At 43.9% G+C, this 12,977-nt stretch overlaps 1 protein-coding gene across 1 annotated transcript in view; it reads left to right on the top strand.

Annotated features, from left to right (window-relative positions):
• Positions 1-12,977, top strand: part of SLC25A26 (solute carrier family 25 member 26) — an 87,031-nt gene that overhangs the window by 61,931 nt on the left and 12,123 nt on the right. Inside the window, exon 7 of the mRNA XM_084269489.1 lies at positions 10,958-11,027. Within this exon, the coding sequence (XP_084125615.1) occupies positions 10,958-11,027 (70 nt within the window). The remainder of the gene's footprint in view (positions 1-10,957; positions 11,028-12,977) is intronic.

Below are 12,977 nucleotides of genomic sequence, written 5' to 3'. Positions count from 1 at the left end.
TAATTTAGTGTTTTATCTTTAAGATAAAGGGAAATTGCAAATGATACAGAGAACTGATTGAGCCTGGTTTTGTAGATAGGGAGAGACTCTCAGCTCATCTGTTTTGATTGGCTTCACGTACTTTATTTAAAGGTCATTTAAAGATTGTCAGTAGATGATGTTTTAATAGTCTTTCAGAATGATGAGCTGTTCTCCCACTGGCTGGTTGATTTGTTTGTTCTAGGCAGAGTCAGGGTCTAGATTTTTGAGCACAGAGTTGGATTTGAAGTCATGTAATTTCTCTCTCCCTCTGGTTTTCCTTTAACTCACTGCAGAAGATGAAGAAAAGTCAGGTTCTTTCAGGTGCTTTTTTGATCCTGGCTTGAAATCACAGAAAATTATAGCAGGTCATTAAAAGCATTGTAGTGAAATACAGTATTTATGAGAGAGGAGCTGGAGGAAACTAGTTTTCCTCTCGATAATGGTGCTGGACTTCTCAGTAAGCTTGGCATGGAGACCCAAACTGGCCAGAGGTACTGGGAAGGATGGGATCTCGTGATGATCTTCTTTGTTCCTTACTGCTTTTATTGAGGGAGGAGGAGGGCTTAAGTTCTCCTTGGTCCTTGTATGTTTGCTTGGGACAATAGCTTGTCCTCTCACCATGTGTCAGTGGCTTGGGGTGTTCTGGAGGGACGAGCCTGCAGTGTGGATGTTTGCATCTAGAGGCTTCAGAGAGTCAAACAGAAAGGAGGAGCATGAAATACATCAAGAGTTTTCACAGAACTGAGCTGTGTTTCACAGAGGATTCTGTAGGTGCTTCGTGAGCTCAGCCTGACGTGGTGTCTGGGTATTGTCCCGTTGCACAGGCTAGCTCTGGCTGCCTTATTAGGAATCTGTTTCCCTGCCAGTGTCTAGGAATGGCTTTCTGTAAACTCTTCAGCAGCAATGCTGGCCCGACCTGCTAATTGTTAGTACTGCAGCCGGTGTGGGGAGCAAGAGGTGGCAGTGCTTAAAGAGAAAAAGGCAGGGTTCTTGCCAAAACCACATAGAACAGCAACACTGTGTAGGCTGTTTTCAGAATGTAAAGTTGTTTTAACTAATGTCCACCTAGCTGTGACAATAAAATGTTTTGTTTAGATTGCGGGCTTTAAAGAAGACAATTTGAATTTAGGGAATGACTACAGGAGTGAGTCACTTAGGATGAGACATCATGCTTAATCTAAAGAGGTCGGTGCAGATCTGAGGAGAAACTAAACCCAGTTAGTTTATTCCACAGACCAGTTGCAGTATGTTCTGCCTGTGAAGCCAAGGGTAGGAAATGGCAAAAATCAGTCTTGCATGCTCCAGTCACTTTGGCTCAGCACATGGAGAGAGCTCAAGGTTTGTCACATCAAAGCCAGGCAGTGAAAGCAGAATACTTTATCTGACTCAAACTCTCAAAAAAAGATTGTCCTGACAGTACAATAAAGGAAAAAAAGCCAACCATTATGGTCCCACCAGCAGGCTGGATGTGGCCAGTAGCATCAACAGGAGTATGATTCAGGGTAGGGCTTTGCATGGATCCATGAAGGGACCACGAAGAGATGTCGTTACAGAGGAGTGCAAAGGACAAGAATGGCACAAAGCCTGAACATAGATGAGTTTACTGAGGCTCTTGCTTAGATAATGTCTGAGGGACTATTCTGCACTGTATTAATCAGATTACTTGAGAAAGTAAATGCAGGAGCAGTTGTGTGTGGATCATCTCGCAGAAGAGAACGGAAGAAGTGCTGTGGTTATGTAATTTTAAAAACCATTAGTAAAAGTTACATAAGATGATGGATGGCAGACTCAGTGTTGTAATTCCCCAAACAAGCTAATCACCATAAAAATGAGGAAAAATATCTTTCCACTGTAAGAGACAACTAATAGGGCACCTGGAAGAAGAGTTTCCTTCTTCTTCTCGTGTGCTGGCTTTAGCCACATAATTTGCATACACAGTTTTCTTCTGTCCATGAATGTAGACCCACTGTCCTATGTGAGAGTCAATTTGCATATCATGCACTAAACTAAGTTAGAAGAAGAGAGACCATCACATAGATTACTGAACTACAATGTTACATTTGCTGTGGGTTCTAGCAAAGGGGGTATTGCAGTAATTGGCAAAAACCAGATACTGCTTCAAATGCAAGCTGTGCTGCCAGTTACTGAGGTGCACATACAGTTTGGGAACAGTTAACAAAGTCCTGTCTTAGTTCATAGTGACTCAAAAAAACAACAGTTAAAAATAACATAGTGGTTGTAGCTAGCATCCTTTGCTAGGATGCATGCTTAATGTCCTTTCTCTTCCCAGTTCTTCAGGTTTTGTTTTACGCACAGATATTGATATAAACCAAAGGGGAGAAGGAAACTGCATCAGGTTCAGGACAGATACTGTAATTCTCTACTAGGGTGAGTTAGTGTAGCACCGCTTTGTCTTTTTGGTCCAAACCTTCTGGCTGAATCAATTTGGAATTCTTCTCAGAGGTCAGGAAAAGAAGAGGCATTTTCTGCTGTACCTCCCTTGGAGGAGCAGCATGGCCAATTACTACTGTGCCAGTTTGGTTCCTTTAGGCCAGGCTGATGCTTCTGATCCCATCCTATATCTGCTGGCCATGAAGAAAGGCAGCAGGACATAGATGTGATGTGCTTCCCAAATGCCCTCCCAGCACACTACCTTCTATATTAATTAAAATTTTGGAATGACATCATAAGATACAGTTCTCTTGTAGCTGCCCTGGACTTTCCAGGTTGCCTCTGGATCTTGCTTTGCAAGTCCTTTATGTGTGCTCTTCCTTGTGAGGCTTTCAAATCACAGGGCTGCCTGTTTGGCATGAAAGTGGTGTGGGTTGCAGGGAGTCTAGAGCAGCTCTCTTGTTTTTACCCTGCTGCCAGCAGTTTGAATCTCCACTCAGATGACTGTAGCACTGTGGAGTTCATCCCTTCTGTCTTCTGTTCTGCTCTGTTCAGGCATTTTATTCAGCCAACATAATCATCGTATTGGAGTATCTACCAAAAGCACATAAATAATTTATCATTTGTTTCATCTAACATTTTAATTCATATTTTCTTTGCTTTTTAGACTTAACAGAGAAAAAAGACAGCTTTAATTTCTGCTGTGGGGATATTGCAGAAATACAGGGCATCACTTTGTTGCTTTCCTGTTTTTTTCCAACAAAATAGTTAACTGCCCCCCTTCAAAATCAAAAGCCTCTGGCTAGGTTTAAATCCAGCAACATCTTGTCAGAAATGCCTGCTGCTTATGTCTGAGTGGAACCGGTCTGCTCCCTCAGAGAACACTGCTGTAAGATAAACCCATCTCAGGTGAAACAAGGCTCAGTCCTCTTGGGTTTTATATTTCTGCATGTTGGCTGTGCTTCAGAGCCTCTGAGGATTACTCCAACACAGCTGTACATGGAGAATGCTCTCTTTATAGACCAAATGTATTGTGTGTCTGGAGAAAAGGCTCTTGTAGCTGGTGAGAAGGGGAAGGAACAGGAGGGACAGGGGGACATGGGTTTCAAATGAGTAGACTTGAAAAATAAGGGGGTTTTTGTTTGGTTGGTTGGGGATTTTTAAGGAGAGAAAACAAACCTACTATCCTGGGAAGCTTTTGTCTTTTTCATTAGATGCATCTGATTCTGAGCTGAGACATTTGGATCTTGCTAAGACTATGTAATGTCAAGGTCAGGCTGACTTCAGGCTGCAGAATGTGTGTGCCAGCAAGTCCTGCTCTTGCACACACAGCCTCCCTGGGAGGACTAGTACAGACTGTGCTGCTCTGCTGGCCCAGGACCTGTAAGGAAAGATAAAAATCCTGGCCTGCCCATGCTCAAGGTGATGTTATGGATCTCTTGGTGCTCGGTGGGGCCAGGATTTCCCTTTTTGACTTGGTGCTGGGCAAAACCTAAAGCTCTTAAACCTTCTGCAGCTGTAGTGAGCCCACATGGTTTTTTGTCACTGGGTTTTGCAATAAGATCATTTTCCCAAATCTGTAGATCTTACAAATTAGCAGGTGTTTTACAAAGAGATATTTGGTTGGACCTTCAGAGGCGATAGCTAGAGACAGGGAGCTGAGATACATGGGCAAGTGTCTCTTGTGGGATTTTATAATGACTATGGTGGCATGTAATAGTGGTGTAAGATGCTGAGCAAGCAGAGGAATGCTCTAATGGCTTCAGGAGAAGAGTGGTTTGAAGAGTACACAGTTATGTTTCCACCCTGTGAAATAAGCAGGGCACTGCAGTAGAGAGAATGGGAAGAGTCCAGCCATTCCCCTGTGAGACTGAGCAGTAGCAGAAGGTTGGTTGGGTCAGAACAGAAGTTCCTCATGTTGCTCCTAAACTGGTTTGTGCCCACACAATGGGCAGCAGGTTTAGGATTGGGCTTACCCTTAGGTCTCTTTTTGTCTGTCCAGGTTCAGCTGTCACCCCAGGTATGTGGCACTTATGTTGACAGGAATGGAGCTTGGGAACTCTGCTGGTGAACCAAACTATAGATTGACAGGAAGGCACTGGCACATGTATGTACTCATTTGCTTGTTTCTCTTAGATCCCCACTTTGGAGAGCTCAATTTCTGGGGGCTGGTGTAAGGCAGCATAGGGTGTGAACAAGCCTGGTTTGAGGGTGGGCTCAGCCTCGCTTGTAGCTGTCAGTGCAGGTATACATCTGAGATGTAACCTGGAAGCATGCTGTGCAAAGACAGCTTGGTGGGGAGGGCAAGGACTCTAATCTTGGTTGGAGCTCATTGCACCTGAATTTTAAAGTTAATAAGAATGAAATGTTTACAGAAGGCTTCTGCCCAGGCAGCTGGGGTTCTCAGCAGTAATATGTGTTTATAACTCCACCACTGAAACAATAAACCACATGCTATTTCCCTCCTAAAATTTACAATCAAATCTGTTGCTGTTTAACAGGTTAAGTAGAAAGAGGAGGAATGTAGCCTAAAGTGGCTCTTTCCCTGCTCTGTAGGTAGGTGACAGCTTTCCTTTTTCCTGGAGAAGCAGTCTAGTATTTCTTTTCTGCTGTGCTCAGCTGCATCTAAGCGAAGACTAAATGAAACCCAGGCCCAGCTTTAAACCCATTTCCTTGCGAGCAGTGTAGTAAGTGTTCTACCATCCCTCACTCCCTCTTTTGGGTAACGATTGGTCTGATTTAGGGATTAAGCCCTAATCATGAAACACCACTAACGTGTCTGCCATTTGCTGAGGTGCTGTACCAGGAAAACAGATTTGCAGGGCGGTGTTCGGAGGCGTGATGCAACTGGCGGCCAGCGCGGCATGTGCATGCCATTAGCATAACGGCTGCATTCTTCTCACAAAAGAACAATGTACCCAACAGCTGTTCAGCAAACAGCCCTGGCTTTATTAGTGTCACAATAAGTGTCATTCACGCAGCCTTGAAGCACGGTCAAAGGAATGCTGCGCGCCATCTGCACCAGAGAGAGAGAAACAAATGCAATCCTGACTTACAGCACCGCGGACACGTTTGGGAGAGTCAGATGGCTTTAGATCGTCAATGCAGCTTTGAAAGCAGCAGAAGTAAAACAGGCTCACGCAGTCTGTAGATACAGAGCCAGATTGTGATGCTCTTGTTCGTGCCCAGAGCACAGGCGGTTCTCTAGAAGCTGCTGAGCTTGCCAATGACGTCTGGGGATGTTTGGTAGAACACAGAAGTGATCAGTGTGAAGGGCTCGCTATTTGATTTGGATGCTTGCTTCTTGCTGAAGAACCTTAAAAGACTCATGTAATAATGGAAGTTATTCACACAAGCCCACACGAAGCAGATTTATTAGCAGGTAGTAGCAGTGCAGATGCTCAAGGAAAGCTGTCCTAACTTCAGAGGGATTTTTCAGAAGTATCATTTCTTTCCCTGGACACATATATGGCCCTTTGTGCCTGAGTGTGGATGGCATATTGTGTTCTGCCTGCCCATGGGAATGCTGTTTCAGAGACATTTTCTTTAACCAGGATTTTAGCACATGCATTTTGATTTACATCCAAATGGGTCACAGACATCAGCGCAGTGTTATATGGGGAGAAAAAGGGAATGAAATGCTTCTAACATGAAAAATATGCTGTTGCATGTAGGCCAACTTTTGTTCTCTTTCTCTCAATTTATCTAGGATTTGGGTGGGTTTAATTCTAGGGCCGAATTCAGTACTGGCATAAGTGAGTACAACTCCATTAGTGCAAATGGAGTCTCAACATTTATGTCAACAGTGAACTTAGATCACTGAATTTTTCCCATGTTTGGGCTTGCATGTTTCCTGCAAGATAATATACACATGTACTTGCACATATGCTGCACACATGCACATAAAATTTCACTGGGGAGGATGTTTGGCTCTATGCTCTGTGTTTGACTTTACGTATAGAAACTGACAGATTCTTTTTGGCTTCTCCTGTAGCTAATGTGCCATACATCTGTAAGGATCAGCCATGAGGAATGCCACGTTGCAAGTAAAACACCTAGTAGCAAAGGCAAACCTGAATATTGCTTTTCTTTCCTCAGTCTTCAGGACTGCACATGCACGCCCATCCATGTGATTAATTTGGAGAGATTTTACTCCCCTCTGTTATCATGAGGTCGAACACTGCCTTGGACAGAGGGGTGTGTAGAAATACTACAGGTGCACATCACTAGAGTGAATTGTAATACTTACTCAGCTGCAGGCCTCAAGTTTAATGTGTGCTTTTAAGTCTGCTTGCCTCTTAGTGCCTGAAGAACAGCAAGGCCAAGGCAGAGATGTCTCGTTCTCTGTGATGCTTCCTGCAGCATTTGGGCTGTTGGTCTGGTCATCAGGTTTGAGAGAGATGCCAGTGTTGCACTTTCCCAGGATCGCCCTAGCGTAGGAGTCCTGAATATAGACCAAAACCCAACTGCACAGGGACCACAAAGCTGACAGATGTTTTCTGCCCCAAACTTTTACCACAAGCGTACGGTAAAGGTGAGGCATGTGTAGCTGAGGAGTTGTGTAGACCGGCCAAAATTGTTCATCTGGAGGCCAGGTGTCCAGGACATGTTAGGAGCCCATGTCTGTGGGCACCATATACTACCCCCTTGTATTTAAAAGCAATAGGAATCTTTTCTTTTGTTGTTATCTTTTTAGATTGAAAGGCTTTTGGTATATCCTAAAAATCACTCTTCCAATGCTCCTTCTGCCCAGCAAAACGGGGTGTCCTTGTAGCCTTGGTATCAAAAGAGCTGAATAGCTTCTGTGATGAGAAGAGAGTACACTGGCCTATGGGTCAGTATGAAATGAGATCATTAAGAAGAAAAGTAAGGCTCTGCCCACATATAAAACTTGACCCTTCTCTGTGAACATTATCCCTGTGAATAATTGGAAATCTGCATTCAGGCTTCCTACTGTGTCCCATCCCTTGAGGACACACCCGCTGTATTGCTTTACATGGTGTGGCAATGCACAGGGAGATTTACATATATATCTCATAAAAGTGTTTACAAAAAAAATTAGCATGTGATTGAGCTGGGAAGCTGCAGAGGGCCCCAACTGTACGAGTTTCCATGCGCTTCAGCCAGAAGATTTATTTCCAATTTGTTATTCATAAGGGAAGAGCAAGAGATTGGGATGGGGGTCCTTTGATGTGGAAAACAAAGTCTTCTATTCAGCCTTCAGCTTAATAGAATACACATGACACAGGCTTGGCATGGCGGCCGCTTTCATGTAACGTGCTCCTTGTCATTTTGCTTTCCTGGGCTGGGAATACTGGTGGGAATGGGTATTGCCATGGAAGTCGTGTTATCTCCTGCAGCCCTTCTGCAGGAGGAGCACAGCGTAAGCAGGTAGGAACGTTTTGGTGATGGTGGTGGTGAAATCAGGCTGATCCAATCGTTGCAGTTGTGTTGCTTGTAATTCCTGGTTTATGTTTCCCATGGCAAGACTGTGTGTAGAAAAAGCAGTGTAGCTGCAGGGCTGCTGCAGGCATTACATGGGTGTTTGTGCCCTGTTTGGGTTCCTGAGCAGGGAGCTGTGACCCATGGGCTCTGAGCCTGTCTCAGTGCCCGTCTACTGCATGACCTGAGCTCTTGCTGTTTCAGAAGGCTCTTGTGAATTTGTGCAGTGTATGGGATGGCAGAGTGTGATCTAGGCACTGTATCGCTGCAAATAACCACCAGTTCTGCCCACAATTGGTGTTCTGGGCAGATACATCTGAACCCTGTATTTCTTTCCAGGAATAAGGCCCCACTTTTAACTGTGGTGTACAAGCCTCTAACAGCTTCTGTGCTTTGCCCTGCGTGAGTAGCATTAAAACCACACTCAGAGCAGCACAGAGGCGAGTCTTTTTCAAGAACATTCATGCCCAACTTACCACAAAGCCCTGTTACTTCATGGATCTGTGGGCTACGAGAGGGAAAGTACATGACCTTCAGCACACCAGCTTGGCCTGCAGTGTGAGTGTGGTTAGAAAGGATTTGGATCGGAGTCCTGCTGGTCCTCTTGACCCTGTGACACTTGTTGCTCTCTGCTTGCTCGGGATGGTGTCCTCGTGCCCTGCTTCTCTGTTGCTCTTCTGCTTCAGGTTTGGAGCTCTGGGTGAATCGCTGAAATTAGAGATGGAAAGAAATGCATGAAGTCATCTCACCCTGCCCTTGCCAATGCAGGATTATTCCCCACAGTACAGTCTTGACTGCCTTCTCCAGTCTATTTTTAAATGACTTGAAGAAGAGGGCTTTCCTCTCCTCCCTGGGGAGGCTGGCTCTGCTGTTCAGTAGACCTCACTGTTGGGGAATTTTCTTCCTGTTCTCCAGCCTCCATTCTCCTTTTCTCTAATTTAATTGAACTGTTCCTGGCTCCACCCTTCTAAACAATTTTCCATATTGCATGGCTGTTGCAAATACCTGTTGTCAATTTACAGGCATAATGGATGGGAATTCATCACCCTTTGCCTTGCTTGGCAAAGGCTCTTTGTGTAGAACTGTACTGGGAAGCCAGGCTTTTTCTGAAACTAGATTTCAGAGCTACACGTCAAGAAATAAGAATGACCTTTTCCTCCTCCTTTGGACCATGCCATTAACGTAAAACCCCATCGTGACTGAGAAGAAGCTGTGCTTCTGAAAAGCTGTGAATGACTGTATTAATGTGCTGGTTTTCCTCTTAGTCCTTCAGCAGATCTTCCATAGTGGGTTTTTTGCATGGCAGAAGTTACTGTTCCAAGCTCTTGGGTTTGCTCATAGATGTACAGACCTTTGGAGAACGTGTAATGAAAAAATATGGTAATTGTGTTTTTTATCAAGTGGCTCCAGCAGTTACATTTCCAAATCCTGACTTTCAATTTGAGGTTTCTTAAGCACTTAAGTTGTTTTGAAAATGGGTTTTGAAGGCGGGATTTATGCTTTGGCAATACCTAGATGCTTTAGAAGGTAACACCTTTTGTCTAAGGGCATGTGACCTTCATCCAGCAGGATGCAAGAAAACCACGTGTCCAAAGAGTGTAAGTTATTCCAGAAAAGTGTCTTATGGGTTTGAAGAATTATGAATCCCTATGTATTTATTTATGAGATGAAAATCAGTTTCTGCTGTGGGTGACAGCAGAATAGAAGCCCATACTGAAAACACCAGGAAAAGAATGGCTAGCATTAGAGAGACTGAAATCCCTTTAGTGCTTTCGTACAGCAGAGCTGCAGCTATTTAGCCATGGCAGGATACCAAACAACATTGTGGCTGGCCATTGTTGCTTGAACAGTTTGATTTTTAAAACATTCAACTGAAATATAACCACCAGCCAAGTTGGAAGAAGCGAGTCACAAGGACGGCGTGTTAAATGAAGAGTCAGCAGATGAGGGAAGCGGCTTCTCGTGCCCCAGTGGAAAGTGGCTGTAGTGCAGACCAGCAGTGTGACAGCAGTATCTCAGCCTAGCACAGCTATCTGGCAGCTTTTAAGAAAATTTTATAGTATAGCAATAATACAGCTTTAAAAAGAATGAGATAGTGCCACAGCTGTAAAGTAAAATTCCTGGTTTCTCTGCGGTAGGCCTCAGCAGGGCCGTGGATCCCATCCCTGTTTGCTCAGCACTGATTCTCACATCATAAACCAGAAACCTCTCCCCCAGAGAACTTCCCATGTTAAGCATTTCAGGAGAGAACTTCCCATGTTAAGCATTTCAGGGGATGGCAAAAGGGGTGATGGAGCACAGTGGAGGAGAAGAGAGCAAAGCGATTGTAGCTGGCAGGATGAAAACTACCCCAGCACGCATCGGCCTTTGCTGCTGATACCAATCAGACTCATAAAACTGTTTCACGTGATTCTTGGTAGGTGTTTGTAAGAAGACACTGTTCTTGGTGGTGTTTTTAAGTGATGCTGTGAGTTAATGGATCGGAGCGTGGTGTGGGGGAACAGTGGAGAGAGAGAGAGAGAAGGGTGTGTGGTCCTTAATGATGCCAAGTGAAAAGCAGACACACACCTGCTTTGGGATATAATGAGACTGATAAGAGTAATTTCTTCATGATAGGGGGTTTTGGGGAGGGCGAGGGGAATGGTTTGATTAAGAAATATAAGGGGGCAAACAGGACTTCTATCTCATTGTTCTGGGGCTGTTCATTTTACATGGGAGTGGTTGGTACATCTGGGCTGAACTGGTACTGGTTTGTGCATGCCGCCCCCCTGCTCAGTGTTTTGCTTTGCAGTGTTTTATCTGCCAAAAAGAAAATAAATTCATAAAATATTTGTAAAGTTGCATGGCCACAGGCTTAAATACATACATATGAAATCCCTGAAAGCAATTTGCTTCAAGCTCTCCTCAGTTCCAGACATCTTTCTCACTCCATCTGCTCGCTCGAGTACACAAGTTCCTTGGGAAAAATCACTTATTACATCATTGAAAAATGCCACAAAAATAGCTTTTCACTTAAGTTCCCATCCTCAGAGTTAACTCACATGGGGATCAGATAGATTCAAATATTTAATAACTTTTTATTTTCCTTTCTCTTTAAACACAGGATCTCTGGTCATGGAAGCAGGGTCACGTGGTGGATTCTTGGCAGTCAGCAGTCTGCGGAGCTTTTGCAGGTGCAAAGGATTATATGTTACACTGGGAAAGACTAAAGAAGAAAGGGAAAAATGTGCAAATCTATTAAGTATAGCAGAACAACATTCCTTTGTAATTCAAGTTTGTTTAGAAGAAAACGGATCCAGTTGTTGTTTGGAAATGGGAAAGTCAGCAAAGGAAAAGGGGGGGGGGGGGAGACTCAAACAGGGTGTCTGTTTGAAAGACAACCAATTTGTTTTTGACAAATTTCTGTTATTTAAAAACCAGGGGCCTGTCAGTCAGGCTTTGCGATTATTTCAAAGTTGATTTGTAAAATCCTCATCCAGGAGAAACTTTGCTTGGGTGGGGGGTTTGTGCAGCTGTCTGCTCCGAGCACTTCCCCAGGGGTTGAAGTGATTGCAGCGAGAGGCCGTGATTCACCATTCATGTGACAGCTCTGACAGCCATGTAGATTAACTGGAGTCAGGAGAGCAGGGGCTAGTGCTGCACAGCCTGGAGGCAAAAGCCTTCCGCAGCAAAAAAAAAACCCAACACAAAACTGAGGACGAAACATCTGGGCAATCTCCAGACACTAGAGCAAGAATAAAGAGTGGCAGGATACAATACTGCACTATTTATTACCAAACAAGCCAGAAGTTAATTGAATTCTTCAGTAGACTTCTTGCTTGATTTTAGCCTACTGTAGTTGCTTAAAAAAAAATAATTTAAAAATCAATTAATGACTCATCAGTATAGCTGACAAGTTTGAGGGAGGAGAGACTCAACTGTCTTAATAGAAAAAACAGATTAAAGAGAAAAAACATATTAGTAGTTAAGAGAGGGATAGCCAGAGCTTATCCCCGAGGAGCTGGAATATATTTTGGGACTCCAAACCAGTAAAAGAATATGTGGAAAAAATAAATCCTGTTTAAAGAGAAATTATAGCATTTCTTGAAATAGAGACTATCAAAAGCAAAGCTTGTTCTTTGATGACTTACAAAATCAGGGCCATTACATCATATGCAGTTTTTTTTTTAAAACAAGCTCTGTTAGGGGAATTGAACTATTAATAGCAGCAGAATTCCAGCAGAGACTGAAGCTTCGTGTCGATGGGCGCTGGAACTGCACACAGTTCAGTACACTGGGCATGTGGGCTGTGAGGGAATGGTTTAGGTACAGTTGAATCTGGGTTGGGGCATGGGATGGTTTTTCTTGTCGCTTTCTGTTTATGGGATGGGAAGTGAGTTTTGTTCTGCTCATTTGGCTGCTGGATTTTCCACTGACTTCATAAACTCGGTGCAAAGATGATCAGAGGGATTGAAGCAGTTAATTTTTGTTTTGAAACAAAACAAGCTATCAGACTAAAAATGCTTTAAAATGCAATCTGTGCGTCTGCAGGTGTGATGTGGGATCATTAATTTAGCTCTGTTCATTTCTTTACAGCCAGATTGATACAAAAACCTGTGCTCAGGCATGTTCAGAGAGCTGGAAAGGTTATCTGATTTACCCAAGGCCTTGCAGAGTAATCTCCTGAGGTCCGATTTGGTGCCTCAGTTGGAAATCTAGTGTGTCCACTTCCTTCTCTCTGTGTCTCCATTCTGACCAGCTGTGCTTGGACTTCCTACCATTCAGTAGTATCTGCTTGCTCTGTCAGAAATACTGCAGAAGGAGCTTTAGGAACTTTTGGGGGCATGGTTTTGCATGGACACTTCGCTGCACTTTGGCAATTGGGAAGACTTAATACACTTTGTGCTGGAAGAGACACCAGGTCCTAGGGCAGCACAAAGACTTCCAGGTCCATGGTGATGGTGGAAGAGAGAATCCAGCCTAGCTGTCTTCATAGGCTCTGTTCCCAACACAGATCTTTGCAGAGCTGGAGTCCTGTTCTGTAGATCATGTTGTAATTGGTGATGATAAATATTCTTTGAGTTATCATTCCAGCTTCACTTCCTCCAGCCTGGTTTTTCTTCTCTGTTCTTTGTTTCTCTGTT

This window comes from Gallinula chloropus, assembly GCF_964237585.1.
Source record: "Gallinula chloropus genome assembly, chromosome: 12".
Classification (NCBI taxonomy): domain Eukaryota; kingdom Metazoa; phylum Chordata; class Aves; order Gruiformes; family Rallidae; genus Gallinula; species Gallinula chloropus.
Note: the sequence above shows the minus strand (reverse complement) of the source record. Positions and strands in the feature narration are given on the sequence as shown.